The sequence below is a fragment of the Durio zibethinus genome, chromosome 9 (genome assembly GCF_047325235.1).
Source record: "Durio zibethinus cultivar Kanyao isolate XHJ-2024 chromosome 9, ASM4732523v1, whole genome shotgun sequence".
NCBI lineage: Eukaryota > Viridiplantae > Streptophyta > Magnoliopsida > Malvales > Malvaceae > Durio > Durio zibethinus.
Window position 1 is genome coordinate 26,053,850 of NC_143170.1, and position 18,979 is coordinate 26,072,828.

At 30.7% G+C, this 18,979-nt stretch overlaps 2 protein-coding genes and 1 pseudogene across 4 annotated transcripts; 1 reads left to right on the top strand and 2 right to left on the bottom strand.

The window, feature by feature from the left end:
• Positions 1 to 5,093: 5,093 nt before the first annotated feature.
• Positions 5,094 to 5,630, top strand: LOC111317588 (uncharacterized; annotated as a pseudogene). The gene has a single exon (XR_016345233.1). The product of XR_016345233.1 is annotated as an uncharacterized LOC111317588 (transcript).
• Positions 5,631 to 7,864: 2,234 nt separating this feature from the next.
• On the bottom strand, positions 7,865 to 11,063 carry LOC111312687 (SNAP25 homologous protein SNAP33-like). Its single transcript, XM_022913192.2, has 6 exons — positions 10,986 to 11,063; positions 9,727 to 10,284; positions 8,978 to 9,071; positions 8,669 to 8,799; positions 8,413 to 8,510; positions 7,865 to 8,171 (listed from the first exon to the last, which is right to left on the bottom strand). Exons 2-6 carry the CDS (start codon positions 10,219 to 10,221, stop codon positions 8,072 to 8,074), a joined length of 918 nt encoding a protein of 305 aa, XP_022768927.1. The 5' UTR covers positions 10,222 to 10,284; positions 10,986 to 11,063; the 3' UTR covers positions 7,865 to 8,071.
• Positions 11,064 to 12,193: 1,130 nt separating this feature from the next.
• Positions 12,194 to 17,471, bottom strand: LOC111312691 (uncharacterized). Of its 2 annotated transcripts, XM_022913214.2 has the most exons (10): positions 17,264 to 17,471; positions 16,844 to 16,974; positions 16,365 to 16,424; positions 15,614 to 15,716; positions 14,332 to 14,929; positions 13,745 to 13,880; positions 13,414 to 13,581; positions 13,208 to 13,317; positions 12,552 to 12,637; positions 12,194 to 12,463 (listed from the first exon to the last, which is right to left on the bottom strand). In XM_022913214.2, exons 2-8 carry the CDS (start codon positions 16,922 to 16,924, stop codon positions 13,261 to 13,263), a joined length of 1,203 nt encoding a protein of 400 aa, XP_022768949.2. In that variant the 5' UTR covers positions 16,925 to 16,974; positions 17,264 to 17,471; the 3' UTR covers positions 12,194 to 12,463; positions 12,552 to 12,637; positions 13,208 to 13,260. The 2 variants fall into 2 exon arrangements, with proteins under 2 accessions (XP_022768949.2, XP_022768941.2); XM_022913206.2 differs by having other exon boundaries at positions 12,194 to 12,637.
• Positions 17,472 to 18,979: the final 1,508 nt, after the last annotated feature.

An 18,979-nucleotide genomic window follows, 5' to 3' on the forward strand; every position in this document is an offset into this window, starting at 1 on the left:
GATGCCACTTGATTTGACACACAACATGTGGTAGCCAAAAATTGTATGTATACATATTGGATATGCTTTGCCACTATACCCTTTTAAGCCTTTTTTATTATTACGATAGAATTTTATTAAGAATTTCCAATTTAATCCAATTAATTTATTAGATTAAATCTTAATATTTATAATGGTTTTGTTTAAATTATAACTTTTTAATAAAAAATAAAATTTTATTGGTGAATCAAATGCGACATAAAAAAATATTATATGATTCTTATTTGAAACCATAATCATTCATTGATTGATGTTGGTTTCTAAAAAAATCAAATTTTAAAGACACAATCAATTTCATAATAAATTAATAACTCAAATTGAAGTTACTAACACGTTTTTTTCACAATAAAGACTTTTGAATTTTTCATTTTTGGCCAAAATAAACCAATTTGATAATGGCATCATGGTAGGAGTATTATGCTAGGATGTCAGATGCCCCCTACTTTGGAAGAGAACAGACCTTTGACTCAAAGGTACAAATACAAGTATAATTGTACATATACAAATACAAATACAAATACAAATATATACAAGTTTATATATATTGTTAATAAATCATAAAATGATATTTTATAAAAAAAAATACCTTTAAATATATTTATTTTTCTGAATTTTAAAATTAAATTTAATAGCTATAAATCTTTTCTGATCACAATTTCCTTTGTAAATAAAATCAATCCTTCTCCTAGCTTCTAATTTCTTGGACCATATGATTGATTTGATCTCAAAAATATAATATATGTAGATATATGCTTGTGTCCCTTAATTTATAAACCATTATATGTTATTAGTTAGTGGCAAGGAGTGTCCAAATGTAGGGACATTTTCACTAATACTGGTGTCAATGTCACAAATTCATTTCACAGCAACCACCCATTATCAAGGATTTTGAGGAAAGCTAGAAAGTCAGAAATTTTATCCTCCTGTCCTGTCTTCAATCACAATAAATTGTATGTCGTTGGTCGGTTTAATTGAAGGCAACATTTTCTTTCTTTCAACCCTGCACTATCCTTTCCTTATCAATTTTCTTTTCTCATTAGATAATTTAGATAAAATTTTTAAATGAAAAAAAATTATAATAAAAATTTATTAATAAAAAAATAAAATCTAAAAAACCTTGAATCTTTTGAAACCAAGCTCTAAAGTCATTAAAATTTTCTTAGAACTATTTTAGTATTATTGTTATGATTAAGAAAATTTAAGTTGAAAAAATATATTTAAAAATTACATTAAAAATAAGATTAAATATTTTAAATATTTAATATTGTTAAAAAATAATATGAATAATTAAACTATTTAAAAATACATGTATAAAATAATAAAATATTAAAAATATAAGAACATTAAAATAATTTTTTATCTCAAATATTTTTTTTATTGCAAACATATTTCTTGAAGAGTTTTTTTTTTTAAATTAAAATTTTAAATTTTAAATTAAAAAAATAATTAAAAAAACTTATTACTTAATATTGTATTTAGGTAAAAATTTTTTACTTTTGTGCTTTGTTCCCAACCAACGTTGCATTGACAAGTAAACGCAACCATCGTCAGCTACAAAAGTGGGTCTATCCAGTTAAGCCATTATCGTCTTTGATCGTCACCACGTGTCATTATTCAGCATTTTCTTTATATTAAATTTTGACAATGAATCTCAACGCTCCCATCTAATGATTTCTTTTATTTGATATCTCTGAAAATAAATTTTATTAAAATTAAAAATTTAATATTTATCAATAAATTACATAAAAATTAAAAAAAATAAAAACGTAATAATACATTTACATTTTGAACATAATAATTCATTTACATTTTGAGTGATGGAACCTAGTGATTGTATTCTTCCCTTAAGAGCAAAAATCATATGTAGTTTTTTAAATAGGAATTTACCAATTAGGTAAAATTATTGCTTTTATCGTATTTTGGAGATGCAAATAATATGCATAAATCCCTAAACTTTAATTTTTAGAAAAAAATTTAAAATTTGATTTATAAAATTATTTTTAAAAAGTAATCATTTAATAATTTTAAAATTTAAATTTTAACACATGTAATTTATTTTTTTTATTTTTAAATCATATTTATTTTTGTAAAAAAAAAATTAATGAGATGTAAAGAAAAAAATAACCATAAATTAAACCATGTTATGACAATTTACTACTTTTTAGGTCCGGTGACACTTAGTTTGATTAGATAAATATTCATCTGCATGAATTCCCAAAAAGGCAGAGAGAAGTCAGCTTGTGATGTGTGGGTTTGAGAGTGAGAAAATGAGAAATTTAACGCCGGAAAGAGGTGGCAGAGGTGAGGTAGGCTGTCACTGAAATCATTTGATTAAAAACACTTTCAGAAAGAAGTGAAAGAGACTCAGCAAGAAAATTCGTCCAGATTTCCAATCAAACTAGACTCCAAAATATATTAATTTAGAAATATGAACATGTTGGATGTTGGTGTTGGTCCTGACATCTTATTGGACGAAAGGTACCTGTAACTAACACAACCAAAAAAAAAGTTTATGGGATTCAAAGCCCTAAAAGAAAAAGAATCCCATCATACAAATTGATTAGATTATTACTACAATATCTCCAAATTTGTCAAATTTGCCAGCTGAACAGGAATTCCTCCAGTCAAATAATTGTTATTTAATTACCTGCATCAAATGTAGACCTGAAAAAAAAACCTTTGTACTGGATCATATAGCAAAACAAATTATGAAAAAACTTGCGATCATTAACAATTAAAGATAAGATACAAATTATGTAGAACTACGAAGCCTACTTCAATACAAATAAGCTTCCTAAGGTACTCACTAAATGATTATTACCAACATCCCTAGAGAAACAAACCTGATCATTTAGGATAATAATGAAAAAAATTCTGCTCATAAAAGATAACTGCTAAATGTTTAGAAGGGTAAAGCAAAAAGTAGGCAGAATATTACTAGTACGAAAGGTTTTGTAAAGTGATCAATTCTGGTGGAATTCACCCAGTGAAACGGTTTTCTTAAAGGTAGATACAGTGAAGCGAAGGTAGATTTACAATCATCCTTGAAATTATTAAAGCTCAGAGACCTGGAGAAATTTCAATTAGATATTTACAAACTCATTCCAGCATGTATCTACATACAAGCACAAAAAATATGCTCATAGATGGTTTAGTTACCAATCTAGGAGGAAGGACATCCTCGAGTTTATTCGACCTCAAATTTCTGTTCAATTTGTCGAAGTTAGAAATGAAATTTAAAAGAAACATATTCTCAGATGAAAGATAACAAAATTTTGAAGAAACTAAAATGTTTTTACCTACAATTTTATAGCCATTCTTTCATTGAAAAAGAATGGCACTTCTAAGCATTGGTCTAGATAGTGCAACATGGTTAATATCCAATGATGAAGCTTTGGATCACTTATGACTATAACATAGCAAGTAAAAGTGACATGGTTCTAATAATTTATACAACATGCTATATCCCAGCTGGTAAATATTTTATACTTCAGAGCAATTACTTCAGTAATAACAAAGACCAGGAAATCATAATTGCATCAGTTACCGCAAAATACAGTAAAAAATAGTTTTGAAGAAAAACAAGAGCACAGATACTCTAGGTGCAACCCAAAGTAAAGTACATGAAATGAATCAATTCATAATGATATGTAGAGAAAGAGAGAGAGTTATTATGAAGTTTTCCACGCTAATAACAGTTTACAGAAGAAGAAGACTTACAACATTCTAAGTTGTCTCAGCTGTCCAATTTGGGGTGGAATTGGGCCTGTCAGCTTATGATTATGGAGATCCCAGCCACATTAGCAAAGAAGATACTACATAACACATTGTTTCATCACTGTTTCAGGGGATCGTAATTAGAAGCATTAAATGCGAATGGTGATGTATAAATTGTTCACATGAACATAAAAGACATGCAAATCCACATTAGGTGTAGTAATGCAATTGATGCGGGTGAAATGATAGTGGGGCCATATAGCTATGCTTGAATCAAGCTTTTGAGCTACCAGCCCAATGTTTTTTTCTCTCTTTTTCTCCACTTCTTACTGGGAGAAAAAAGAGAAGTGCACAGTTGCTTATTCATTTATATTTGCTAAATGCTTTAAAATGCCAATTTCATTTGCATGGTCTACGAATCAAGAACAGGAAAAGATACTCAAGTATATGAAATATTCTAACTCTTAAAAGAGTAAAAAAAAAAAACTTATGGGCATCAAAATTTGATCTTGTAATTTGAAGCCAGTTTACAGGGGATTTGATTTTCATTTTTGTAATACCCTTCCGAAAGTCATGTAATATTATTACTTTTATATTAAATATATATATATATATATATTACGTTATTTATTTTACTTTGGGTGTTTTCATTTTTGTATATTGGTGGATGTATTAGTGAAAGGGACTAAATTGCACAAATTATTTTAATTTCTTTCAAATTTTAGTTTTAATCTTTATATTTTTCCGATGGCTTTCGCATGATTTTTCGATGGTATAGTTGGTACCTATGAAAAGTTCTTTTCAAGATCTTTTCAAAGATTTTTGTAGCACTTATTTTAATTAAATATTTTAAAAATTATGAATTTTTAAAATTAAAAAAATAAATATTTTTTGACAATGGCAGCCAAAATTCTACTTTTCAATAAGTTTTTTATGGATTTTTTAGGGTTTATTTTAGGAGTTTATTTTTAATATGTTATTAATTTATAAAATTTATATTTTGTGAGTAAAATGATAATATTTTATTAATAAATTAAATTAAATAATAATATTTTATTAATAAATAAATTTTTTTAAAAAATTTAATTTATGTATATTTATTTTAAAAGTTAATATTTATTCGTTAACAAATTATTATAATTTAATTTATTAGTAATGTATAAAATTTATATATCAATAATGTATCAAATAAAAATTTTTATTATAGTAAGTGATTCCCTAATTATTTTTTTCTTATCATGGAGAGCTAAAACGTTGAGTTTTGCTTGACAATCCAGTTAAACGTTGCGTTTTGCTTGACAATGCAATTACTAGTCAACCAAGCAAAGCTACTATCTAAAGATTCTCTCTTTCCCACAAGACAACTCTAAACAATCAATCTGTGTTTCTAAACCGAAAGAAAAGGCAAATGGCGACGATGGGGGTGGCAGCGCCGACGAGAACCGAGGTTTTACAGCTTTACCGTTCATTGCTACGGGTGGCACGGCAATTCTGCGACTACAACATAAGGGAGTACACAAAACGAAGAACCATCGACGGGTTTCGAGACAACAAGAAGTTAACCGACCCTTCACTGCTCTCCGCCGCTTTCTTCGACGGCAAAACTCAGCTTGAAGTCGCTAAAAGACAGGCCATCGTTTATTCCCTATATGCTTCTAAGGTCAAAAGCATCATGGATATTAAGCCCTCTTAAACAAAATATCTGCCCTTGTTGCTCCTTTCCTTTTGAAAGAAAAAGAAATAAAAAGAAAAAGAAATAAACTTTGATTCATTGAGGAAAAAGATTAAGTTTTTACAGTGTATGAAGTTGAATTTTTTTATGTAATACACACTCTGGGATTAATGGCATGTTGGGTTTTGTTTGTTTTGTGTGACTTATGGGATTTTCTTTTTCTTTTTATTTGCTTATTAAATTTTATGATTTTTTAGGTAGTAAGTTAGTTCTTTTTTGCTCTATTTAGGTGAAAGATGATCTGAGTTTTTGGTGGTGGAGGTAGAAAGTGAATAAATATGCAGATTAGGAAGTATCCTCATAGTTAGATATTTTGGGAAGTAGAAATTGAATTTGATAATTGATTTTTATTCTCATGTTATTCAAGTTAATTGTTTATTTATTCATGTAGATATAGATCATGTCAAAACCGTGTTTTCAAATGTTAATTATGTAAGTCAATTTCAATTATACATTTGAGTAGTGGCCTCTTAAGATATTAAGCAAAGACTGATATTACAGATTTAGATTATGATCGGTTGAGTTAAAGTTGAATTGGATTGCATTTGCATCTGCATGCATTGAATTACTGGCAATTGTCTTGTTATGAGAAGGAAATGTCTTTGATGATATCCTTCACTCTTCACCTTGTCTCCCTGCCTTTAGGTAAAAGTTGAAGTAGCTTTTTGGGCGTGTGATTTTGATTCTGAGTGTAGAGTATCCAAAGTTATTGGAATCTTTTAACAACCCGTTGCATTCAGGGTGTGCGGGTTAAAGAAGTCAGTAGAAGTTAGATAGTCGCTAGTTAAAACTTTTGAGAAACATGACCAATGGCATTTCATAGCTTAACTACTGGCTGTTATCATGCCTTTTTGTGGTTATTTTTGAAGTACAATTGCAATTTGGAAGGTCTATGATTTCGGGAACAAAAACTGAATTGCTGTAGTGGAACTTGTATAGGGTTTAATAAAGTTTTATGGCAGAGAAAAGAGAAAAGAGAATAGGATGAGTTTGAAGTCATTTATTGGTATGAGCCAATATTGGAAAATCTTTCAATGATTCATATTAGTAATGGGTAATGAATGGGAAAGTGAGTAGATTTAGGCACCCCATAGACAATCTTAGATTCTTTGATCCGTGACTCCTAGGCTTTGCTTGATTTGAAGGATGGAAAGAGGTAAGGATGAAAAATTTGTTTATCTATTGATTAAGCAACAAAGTAGGAAAGTTGTTATGAATTTTAATCATTAGATTAACAAGTTTTCCATCCTCACATTTTTCCATCCTTTCTACCAAGCAAAGCCTTAGAGTTTTTCCACTATTAGTGTAAATATGCTTATGCCTGTGTATACTTTTCAGAAGTTTAGCATCTCACGGAAACATTTATGCCAGCAAATGGCTGTCTTTGTCTTAGTAATCAATATGTTTCTTGAGTTTAACTTAGTTGTGGTTCTTATATATTCATTGAAGTAAATACTACTCTTGTTGCATTGGATCAAGTATATGCAATTATGCCTCTATTTCTGGCAGTTTGCTTTTGGATAGGGATTAGAAATTTTAGGATACAGGAATTTTCTGGTCACTGCCTGCATTATAAATCGTAGGCAAAGTTGGTTCTTTTAGTCTGGAGATTGAGTTGTCCACTGGCCTACTCTTTTAGATCGTGTAATCAGCTTTTGCCTTTGAGAGACATATTTAACACCACGACAGACATCTGTTGTATTGCCAGAAAATGGGACTCTTGGATGGTCGCTTTAGGAATTTGGCTTTCACCTGTCAATAGATTTTTCATGGCATGCAGTAAAATTTTCTGTTTGGTTGATTTTACCCTATGAATTTTAGGGGTTTGTTTGTGCCTAATCTAGGATTTTGCTCTTATAATTTTTTTTTTTTTTATGTTAATTTCCTTTAAGACCCCCACCTCTTCCAACAAGAACAATAGAAAAGAAGAGAGGATGGGTTTTTTAGTTGAATTGCGCTTTAAAATTTCATGGTCGAAGTCATAGCTACAGAAGAATTGGATTTTGCCTCTGACTTGAAAGATGTAACTAATATTTGAAGAGCATACCATACATGATCTCCTTGGTCCTAAAATTCATGGTCGTGTCCTCATAGTTACAAAATCTTGGATAGCTAGTCATGCATCCTAACTTAACAGATCATACAGCGTATCATAGCCTTCTCAGTTATAATTCCACCGGCTTTGAGTTGGTGGATATTATCTTGATATAACATTATTTCAAATCCCTACTTATTACTGTCGTGAAATTTATTTTCTTTGCACACCACCTTGGTTGATTCTTGAATGATACTATTAATTTCAAATCATTATCTTAAAAGTTTTAAATTTTGGTGACACCAAGTGAAAATTCCATGGTAATTCTAGACATCATCCAGTCATGTTAAGGGGAAAATTGATAAAGCAACAAATACAAGTAGTTAAGAGCTCAACTGCATATTAATAGATGTTAAAAGGAAAAAAAAAGTCTAAATCCAATTTGTATGTAAATGGATCACTATGACAGAAGAGTGAAACAGAAGGGCTGGATAGGATGGCAGCATGAACAAGCAAAGTCTCAAAAGCAAAATCATGAGACTGAAATCCTACTTCCCAAGTAATCGACGAGCACGTTGATTTGCACCTCTCACACGGAAATTTAGCTCATCCACATCATCTTGGAGGCCATCCAGACCTTTATTTTGCCTGAAATAAGCATTTCAGTGCAGATAATGTCAAATGTTGTGTATAACCCAAAAAATGCAAGCAAAATACACCAAAGCTCATGACTAAAATAGAAAATTGACAAATCAAGTGACTTGCTTCCTTTTAGCAATGTAACATTAGAAGATTGAAAGACTAAATGAAGCAAACTTCTAATTGAATTGAACCAAAAAAAAAAAAAAATTTTTGAGTTACCATTTAAGAAAATTAACAAGAAACTAACCTCTCAATTTCAGATCCCATATCAATGGCCATTCCCTTCAGCTCTCCAAGTAGATCACTTAAATCAGAGAGGGCATCATCCTGCTTTGCCTTCTCAACCTGTTTTGACAACCCCCAAAAAAGAAATAAATTGCATATTCTGCAAAAAAGGCTTAGACTAGTGGGTTGTTTCATGCATTCATCTCATAGACTAATTGTTTAAAGCTTTTTTTTTTAAATTGACATCTACAAAAAAAAAAAAAAAGCACAATTCACACCTCAACTTTTTGAAATGCATTTGCCAGTTCAGGGGGTGGTGTTCTAGATTTTGAATGTCCCTTAGGAACAGGATTCAATCCCAGCTTCTCCCTCTGTTCCAAGTGGCCACCCCTTCTCTTAGGTGAATCATCTGTAGACCAAGTAAAATTCCACATACAGTTCAGAACAAATGCAACGAAATAGACATAGATGCAGGAACAATTCCAAAGTCACCACCAACCCTTAATTACAAGAAATAATACATTCAGATTTTTTAATAGGGGATAAAAGTACAGATAATTCATGGAGAGTAATGAACGAAAAATGACCTCTTGTTATAACAGGACCAACTATTTGATGAGTCTTCTTTGGCTTCCAAGTTTTAGAGAACATGCCTCCAAGATTTCCCAAAAGCTTCTCACTCTGAAATCAGAAAGAATCTATCATTAAGAGTGTCCCTTTAATTTCATAAGATCAATCCAGAAGATATTTATTTTAAATATCAGTTTCCTTCCCACATTTGATCAAAGATTTCCCTTTATAAACTGTCTGAAGAGGCACAAATCGTGAGTTACATGGCACAAGAAGGTGATCAAAATGAACCATGCAGTGCCGAGGCAGATGGTCTAATGGTAGATCAGAGACATTGCCAGAGGCAGAGCAAGTAAGATAGCAGCTTTTACAAAGCTGTGAGTAGATTAGGTGAGTGATCTTATGTCTCAAGTAGGTGTCCTACAAAGTAGTCTATTGGATGAGGAAGGGAGGATTTCCAGGTTCTGAAGTTTCAGAACAAGATGGCATGAATATTTCACCATGATTGTGATGTCTGGGGAAATAGTTTCCGTTCAATCCAATAGAAGCGTAAACTCAAACCTCTTTACAAAATTAATTATAGGTGACTCCTTATGATCAACATGCTAGCAACATGAACAAACCCAAATATCATGATATTTATGAAAGTATAAAACGTAAGGAAGAGGCGATCATAAATTTTTTTCACGTTTTTGTATTCTACGGCTATTATTCAATCACCATGCATAAGGTTTTTTTTTTTTTTTTTTCAAAACAAAAGACATACCCGACTAAGGTCATGATCAATGCCAGCAGCCACATCGTGGGTCCTGGTAATTTGCTCACCCTGCTGATGTAAGGTGATCAAAGTCTTGGTGGCACCCTCTCTCATTTCTTCTGCAATCTTCACACAGTTATTCACAGTTTTTGTGTTCTCCTCAGCCTTGTAGACAGCATAGTTCTCCAATTCTTGCACTGATTGGTTCTCTAGTCCTCCAGAGTCACGGAAATCATTCTTATACTTGTTCTGTGATGCCGAAGTTTGCCAATATGAAGAAGAAGAAGAAGAATTCACTTTCTCTTCATCATCATCAAAAGGATTGGTCCCAAAATTAGGAGGATTCAGCGAAGGTTCAGAAGAAGTCCTCCTGGTAGGTTTAAGGGTTTGCTTATTCTCCAACTCGTCATCAGAATCAAAAGGGTTGGAGCGAGAAGCAACACCCCCAGGATCAACTGAATTGTGCTTAGCAGTCCTCAGTGGAGATTTCTTTAGACCTAACATTCTTTTAATGAGGAAAATCTGCTACTTGATCAGGCAGTTGACAGGAAGTCAAATATTATTAATCTGCAAAGCAATCAACATACAGATATTAGATCTAGGCAGGAAAGAAAAATAGAGACATAAGGCAGAAATCCTACAAATCCTGTAAGTAGACAATATATGCATTAACTTCTAGGTGAATCCAAAACTTTTTTTTTCTAAAAAAATCTTTATCAAGCAGTCTCCTTCATAATCTTCCTTTTGAAACTACCATAGATGAGGGAAAAGGGACTTGAAAGGGATTCAAAAGGCCAAAAGCAGCAAAAAAGATGTAGTTCATCAATCACATACAAAGTAACAAAATCAAAAACCAAAAATACCTCATAGTTAGAAGAAGAAATGTTAAAATCCTAAACTTAACATCAAAGACACTTAGTTGACTTGGGATTTTTCGTCACTTTATAAAAGACACGGAGAACAAACAAAAAAGGCATAAGATTTCCTCAGTTTTCACGGCAGACAACAAAACATAGGAACAACTAAGAAACCCATGAAGCAAACATCAAAGTAGGAACCCCAAAAGAACCCCCATCATGAATTCAAGACATCAATCAAGGCTGCTCAAAATTTCAAAATAAAAAAACATAAAAGAAAACTGGTTTTTGTTTGGATAACCTGAAAGTTCAATTTCTTTCAATAAGAACAAGCAAGAAAACTAAAACAACCCATATGCAGAAATTAAGGCAAAATGAAAGAAAAAAAAGAGATTGAATCTTGGAAAGTACCTGGAGGAATGGAAATGCTGAGAAACTTTAAACAGAAAACGAAGTTCTAAAAACAAAATCAAGAAAAAGAAAAGGTTTGAATCCTTTGTAAAAAATGAGGAGCTTTAAAGAGAGAAAGAGAGAAAGAGAGACGCGTGAAACGCGTCTGAACTGGAAAGAGAAAGTCTTGAAAACGTAAACCAGCAAGAAAGTGGCCAAACCGTAATTATTAGTATTATTTAATTAAAGAGAACTTGCCTCTTGTCATTTTAAATTAAAAAAAAATAAAAGAAAAACCTTTTCCCTCTCATAAAATTGGTTATATATAGAGTTTTATTTTATCTTTTTATATTAAATATAAAGAATTTTACAATATTTTTGTAGTTTAACTTTCTAAAAAATATTTCTATAAAAATACTTTTTTATGAATTTATTAGTAAAAATTTATTATCAGAATAAAAAATTACATCTCATATAAAAAATTAATGAATTAAATTAAACAAAATAACATAAAATTCTTTTTTATACTAAAAAATTAATTTTATGATTTTTTATTTTGTTTATATATTAAAATTTATAAAATATCAATTTTATTAAAAATTTTAAATTTTAGTATTAATTTTTTTAAGTGTTAAGGGTATTCATGATCTCGCATACATACTGTTTTAGATTTTAAAAAATTTTATAATATTTTTGTTATTTGAAATATGATTTTTGTTTAAATAGGTCAATATATAATTTTTAGATTAACGATGCCAGCAAACTTGATCCAAGTTACTATATTATTAATAGATTAAGACAGGGAATTTAATGGAATACATTAACATAAAGAGAGGTATTTAATGGAATTTAATTATATCTTGACTTAATAATTAAAAATAAATTAATTTTTTTTAATATATTTGAAACTATAAAGATTTAAACACTTTATTAATAAATTATATGATTGTTACTTGTTAATAGATAACATCATTGTTGACAACAGGAATGTTGAAAATTGCATTTTTTTTATGACAATTTAGTGGGTACAATAATTTTTTTTTTTTTTTCTTTTTTGGTCAAAAAAAAATTTAAGGTGAGAAAAAATGCCTCTTGAACCTCAAAAAAAATTTATATTAAATTTACAAATCATCCGATTACGAAAATTGATGAGATTCAAACTTAAATTTTATTAACGAAATATTCGAATCTTATCAACTCAACCAACTCCATTTACGAGGGCACAACAATTTCAAGAAACTGTTCAATCAGATTATATAAAGAAATATGATAATACAACAACTAGCTGCATTATATCACCAGAATCTGGACTACGTTCAGTGCTTGGTATTACAAGGTATAAATGGGGGAGAAACTCTGCCATATCCAGCGCTCTTTTTAGTCAGATCTGAATGCAGTGTGATGTCTTTGAATGTATTGCAAAAGTGAAAACTTGAGAACCCACAAAATACAGAACACCAATGCAAATTGGAAGCTTGAAAGCCCCACAAAATAACCAGCTGCAACAAACAACAAACTAGTGCAAAATTACACACCACTTGAAAAACACACACACCCACACACACACTACTGTAACAGTGTTTCTACCTCCCCTCGTACTTCCATCGTTCCCAGAACCTTGGTCAATGCAAATCATATATATCTTTCCTGAGGTTAGCCATTGGAAGGCGTTTCTGTTGGAATACAACAGAAAAAAGTTAGTAATTATGACTAAAAACTTGGGAAAGAATACCAATTCACCACCTAACTTCAGAGAGAACCTACGCTTTTTTAAGAGCAATAAGCATGAACTTGAATAGTATGATGGAGTATGACAGTAGTAATGGCTTTGATCGAAGACCGTGGTTACCATGCAAATAGGTTGAAAATTTGGTGGCAGTATACACCCAATGGAATCAACACCAGTGAATAAATGCATGTCGCACATTTGTTTAATAAGATTACACTTAGCACTAGTGTCTGAAAGACAAAAGAAGCCACAGATGGTGTCCAGGAATCAAATATGTAATATTATAGTTCTATTAAAAGTAACCTTAAAGAAATCATGAGGGAAAAGTAGCCCTAATGTGTATTGACATGGTAAATATCTAAAACAGCAACCGAGGAGTGAAAAAAAAAAAGTGAGTGCATGAAAATTAGCATTGGTTGCATTTACATTCATGTATGATATTGGAAAATGAAATATAAAAACTGCCTAAGAGCAATATAAAGAAAAACAAGAAAAGATTCAGGCAAGTACCAACCTCTGACTCAGTTTCCAATTAATGGACATCAACAATTCTACTGCAGCCAATCCCTATGATTCATGGAGATGTCTAATAACAGCAACTGAATTTTGGGGCTCTTTTTGAATCTTGACCAAAAAGAGAAGGTAAACAATATTAAACATCAGAATCCAAGTAAAATATATTGCTCAGTGAAAAAGGATCACCTACCATAATAGTATTACCTGTGCCTCTAACTCAGCTATTCTCTGTAAAGATGCTTGTTCAATGCAAGCTCGGCGCTTGCACTCTTCTTCAAGCAGGCCCATCATCCGGTACCTCAGCTCAGCCATTTCTTGTGCTAGATCCTCTGCTTCTTCCTTTGCTTTCAACTTTTGCTCTCTCAATTCTTCCTAGTAACCATTTTCAGGATCAACTATTTAATCTAGCAGTGAATTCAAAAGCTAAAGAGGACGGGAATGGAGCTGACTAAACTCAGATTTCACCTTGTTGCTCCCCCCCTACAATAACACTATGGAAGGTAACTATAATTTCTCTTAAGGACATAATTTGTACCTTAAGTTGCTTCACCAGGAGTTCATATTCATTTATCTGATGTGACATGCTTTCAATCTGCTCCTTCGAATCAGCATCAGATTCCACTACTAGTGCAACTTCTGAAAGGAGCGCACCAAAGAGTTCTTTGCAGCCACTTCAGCAGCATTACAAAAACGTTATAAATAATTAAGGGAATCATAAAAAATTATCAGATCCTTCATGATTACCAAGGGGAGAAATGAAGACCAGTATTTGTAAGCTATTACCTAACAATTTAAAGAGATAAAACTAAATAAAACATTTCATGCAAAGAACTACTTCAACAAGATTATATTTGAGCAGTCTTCCAATTATATAAAATTATCAGGATTCCAATTATATATCGCTAAATATTTAGGATAACTGAATCAGGCAGTTTAGAAAACATATCTTTGAGCAGGAATTGCTGAATAGGCTTAATAAAAAGGCATGTATAACATATTCAAGTGCTCAATAGCAGCTTCTTTTGCTTCTCATATTATCACACAGACAAACAATGTATTTGATTAGACAGGATAACCGTGTAATTTTAATAGGAAAATACAAAATTTTAGTTTGCAACTAACCTTATATGTTTTGATATTGTAATCATGCTTTCTGGTTCACCCAAGACCGAAAGCATATTGTGCTGTGATCTGTCCTTGCTTTTCAGCCATTCCTTGAGCTTTTGGCAGAAAATCTCAGCAGTATTTTCAGATGTAATAAGCTTTCGTCTTAGCTCTTTATTTTCATTATCTAGCACTTCAATAATTTCCTGTGCATTCTGAAGCTGAAACTCAAGCCCTTCAATTACAACATTCATCTTGGACTTTTCTTGAACAATTTCTTCCTCAGTTTTTTTAGCTTCAAGGCATGTCTGCTCCAAGGCTGTTATATCAAGTTTCATGCTCTCTATTTCACACTGGGACTCCAGCGCCATAGATGAAACTGACTCCTCCAATTTCTCAATGCACAAAGCTGACTGTTGCAGCTCTTCTTCTTTGTTCTCTATTTCCTGCATTAGTAACAAGCGCTCGGAGTTGGACCTGTTCAATTCTTCTATCAACCGGTCCACCTTCTCCCGTAAACTTTCCATGTCTGCTAATTTGATCTCAAGGTTGTGCACACGGTCAGTTAGACTGTTGACCTCTTCATTCCTTGCACTTAGTTGATCCTGCAAGTAATCTGAAGAATGCCATCAAAGAAACAGCAACTTATACTTAAGTCAGGCATGCAAAGCGGCATACAGACAATTATCCAACCATTGCCACAAAGGATAGAGGAAAATAATTAAAATACCATTTACTATGACGCCATAAGTATCATAAGGGTGAACTCTTGAGGAAAAAAAGCAAGCACATTCTTGGGAAGATAAAGAAAGAAAAATGCATGTGAATATGTATTTGGAGATGATATTCTGCCACAAGTGAACAACTTCCATAGACAAAAGAGCCAAATAACCACAAGATCCACAACAATTCTTTTACCCAGTCTGGACTAAAATTCTACAAGACACACCAATGTAGCATTTAATAACCATGTTAATAATAGGAGGAATGGAAACAATTATCTCAACCAAAAGTTGAATGATTAAAAACAAAAGATGGGTGACAATTTGAGTTTTTATACAAATCCAATTCAAGTAAGTTAAGACAGAAAATTAAGATGAGTAGAACTTGCTTGAACATATTAAAGCACAAAGAGAAATGCATACTTTAAAAGCACCATAACTGTATGTAAAATGGGAGTTATCAACAGATGCCACTGAGCTACTCCCATGTAAAAGGAAAGGTCATTAGATAAAATAAGTACAAACAAAAAAAAAATTACCGCCCTCAGCAATATTTCGAAGAAATAAAGAAAAGTTACCTATTTCTTGAGAGCAGTTTTTTAGCTCCCTGTCCAATTTCTGAATATGTTTTTTGTCCTGGATACGAGCTTCCGATAATGACTTTACATGTAGTTCTAGTCTCTGTAGTGAACCAAGTTACAATTAGACAATAATGAAGATTCAAATATTTAAACCTCAATTGCTAACTTTTTTTGGTGTTTGAAAGTTCAAATATTTAAAGGTCCAGCACATTTTTTTTCATTTTATTTTTCTCAGCTACCATAATTCAATCACCAAGTAAAAGAATGTGGACCCTTCTCAATGTCAAGTGTTTTATCTTCAGGGTGTTCATTTATAAAGGACTAAAAAGAAGGAAAAAGTAACTGGCCTTTTGAGTTGCTTTAGCAACAGGCCTGCAAGTCAAGTCAAAATTCGATCCTGCTCCTAAACAAGCTGGAAATTTCAGACTTAAGCATACCCAGCTGCTTAGTCTTAACATAATTCACAATAAGCTATTTAATTCACAGTCAGGAAAAAATATTTTTCAGAAACCCAATTAGGTGATATGGAAAAATGTTTTTAGAGAGAATGGAATAATGGACTATAAAGTACCAGGGAGTTCACGATTTTCTTGACAAATTGAAATGCCAATGCAAGAGGAAAGACTTTTTATGCTTCATAAATACTTATCCAGAGATTTAATTCCTTCAAAAGATCGAATATAAAAATATTGAACATTTCATATAGCATGTTCCGCATGAAAAGATTAGCAAGGGTTACAGAACTTACCCTGATTAGTTCAAAGCCCTGAGTTTGTGATTCTTTCAACATCTCTTTTTCTTTCCGCAACTGCATGAAAAAAGATAAACAGATAAAATTCAATTTCAAAACAAACAGATGAAAATTCATGATTGATAACAAACTAACAACATCATCATAAGGACAAATACACCAAATGGCTGAATAAATATAACAACAAACCACCTTCAAAAGCTCAAATATTTAAAGGGTAAAAAGCAATTCTGTTTCATAGGATAACAAAGCAACTAAATGAAGGCTCATTCTCTAACATTAACTGAAAGAAAATAAAAAAGGGACATCTCAAGCTGTGCAAGCCACTATCCCAAGTTGTTCATCTAGAAGTTGATTATACAGAAACAAGGGAAAATACATTAAAAAAATGTTAGGAAAAGAAAAAGGGTTATTGGAGAATCCTGAGACTTAAAAGACAATGTTTCTTAGTTATTACAACAAGGCAAAGAATCTACCTCTCTGCATCTTGTTTCAATCTCCAAGAGTTCCTCAGCATCAATAAAGTTGTCTCCATCACTCCTTGTGCTACTTGACATTTGCAATAATATCAATCAATTCTTCTTATAACCCAAGTATAAAATTTTACCTGAACATAAATAAACAACACACAAAGACACAACCCGTCACGAAACAGAAATGTCAGAAACTCAAAAAAAAAAAAACTGTAATTTATCAATTAGAACAAACATAAACACCCAAAAATATGGGAAATTTATCATGATTTATGTTATATATAAGACTAGAAAAAGCAGAACCCATCTTGATTTGATGAATTCGGTATCATAAATCAAGAAAAAAAGGCCTAAAACGATCTGAAAAAGGAGACATATTTACAAACAATGGAACTGAGGAAAATGAAATGGGAAAGTTTTCACCTTGTCAATAGAGCGCGGTGGAATCAATGCTTTTCTGAGTTTTGCAAGATTTAAAAGTGATGGCGATTTAACGGAATATATTTTGAATTCTTTAGAACATAACATCAACCTCACACAATAATGTTGATGCTGGCTGGTTCAGCTTTTTAGGAATTAAGAATTTAAACTGGAAAGTACTGCGGTTCGGGTCGGGATCCATTTTTCGTGGGTAGTGTCGTGACTTTCCGAAATTTTAATTTTCTAGTGTTGCTTGTCTCGTATTAAATATTTATAAAATATAAAAATTATTTTATTATAATTATGTTTATATATCAAATATAAAATATATTTTATAATTTCATCATATTATATATAAATTTTATTATTTTATATTTCTTTTCATATTATATAAATTTATTGTATGTAAAATTACTAACTCTACTTTTAATCTTCTAAAAGACTGGGAAAAAAAAAAAAAACAATGCCCTATAAGGAAATTGCTGTACAAATTGTATTGTTATTTGTTATTAGAATCATGGGATTTTACTTTTTTTTTTTGAATTTTTTTTTATATTTGAGTGGACATATTAGATTTAAATGAAACACATATTTTAATTCATCTGAAACTTTTTTTTTTATATTCAAATTATCTCCTTATTAATATTTTTTTAATCCTTTTAACATTTTGTTTTTGTAAAATTGCATTCTATGATGTTAGAATCTAGAAAGCTATTCGACACCCACACTAAAAAATGCGATCAAGCATGGTCCAATTGGCTCCAAGTAGGAAGGTGGCTGCTTTCTCCATTTTTATCAATAATAAATTGGCTAACCACTTGATTTATTAATGTTAGTTAAAACTTCAAATAAACAGATATCCACTACAAAGAGCTTGCTACAAAGAAACTTTTCGTTTATGAACGTTAAAGTAACGTTATTGTATATTAATTAAATATTAATTTTTTGTGATTGTATATTTATGTTAGAGTTTTTCACTTATAATAAATTGATTTTACGTTAAATGCATATATAATATCAAAACTCAAATTTGATTATGTTGTTCTTATTTGTTATTTCAATTTATTATCATTTATCTATGATTACGCATGTTAAAATAAAATTATCTGTATCATAACATATAAATCTATAAATTTATAGTTAGATTTAATAAAAAAAGTCACCACCAATCTTTTTACTATATGTGATTGATCACCTAAAAAATCTATCATTTTAAGTAACTCCTAAGCTTGACTATGAGTTCTTAAAAGAATAAGTTTGAATCCACTAATCAAAACAAGGTTCAAAAGTTCGGTTACATACAATAAAGGTTACAACACCCTTATATGACTATCCGAAAGATGGTACCATTTTATTTTAAATTTATCATAAAATTTTGATTATAATGGTTTTAATTTTTAATGTTTAAATATTAAAAATAATTCTTAAAATTTTTTCATCAATCTGGTAAAATTCTTAAAAATATTTCTTTTCCTCAAAAGTATTCAAAAATTTTATTTGATTTCTCGAAGAAGTTCTGTCATAAAAAAAAGTTTAATTATTTTTTTATTTTTTTTGAAAATAGATTTAATTATTCCATCATTTGGGTCAAATTAAAAATATATTCTCTTTTTAATTTTCAAATTCTCCATCATTTGGGTCTATTTAGAAAATTTTTTATTTTTTTTTAGAAAGAAAATAATATGATAATTATTTTTCTTGAAATTTTATTTAAATTCT

Excerpts from the sequence above, each read along its gene's own strand:
- LOC111312687 (XM_022913192.2), bottom strand. The coding sequence starts at position 10,221 with ATGTTAGGTCTAAAGAAATCTCCACTGAGGACTGCTAAGCACAATTCA. Across the intron at positions 9,072-9,726 it reads TTGATCATGACCTTAGTCGG|AGTGAGAAGCTTTTGGGAAA; the intron begins GTATGTCTTTTG and ends TTCTGATTTCAG. Across the intron at positions 8,511-8,668 it reads ATGCATTTCAAAAAGTTGAG|GTTGAGAAGGCAAAGCAGGA; the intron begins GTGTGAATTGTG and ends TTGTCAAAACAG.
- LOC111312691 (XM_022913214.2), bottom strand. The coding sequence starts at position 16,924 with ATGTCAAGTAGCACAAGGAGTGATGGAGACAACTTTATTGATGCTGAG. Across the intron at positions 14,930-15,613 it reads AAACTGCTCTCAAGAAATAG|ATTACTTGCAGGATCAACTA; the intron begins GTAACTTTTCTT and ends GGCATTCTTCAG. Across the intron at positions 13,881-14,331 it reads ACAATATCAAAACATATAAG|TGGCTGCAAAGAACTCTTTG; the intron begins GTTAGTTGCAAA and ends ATGCTGCTGAAG.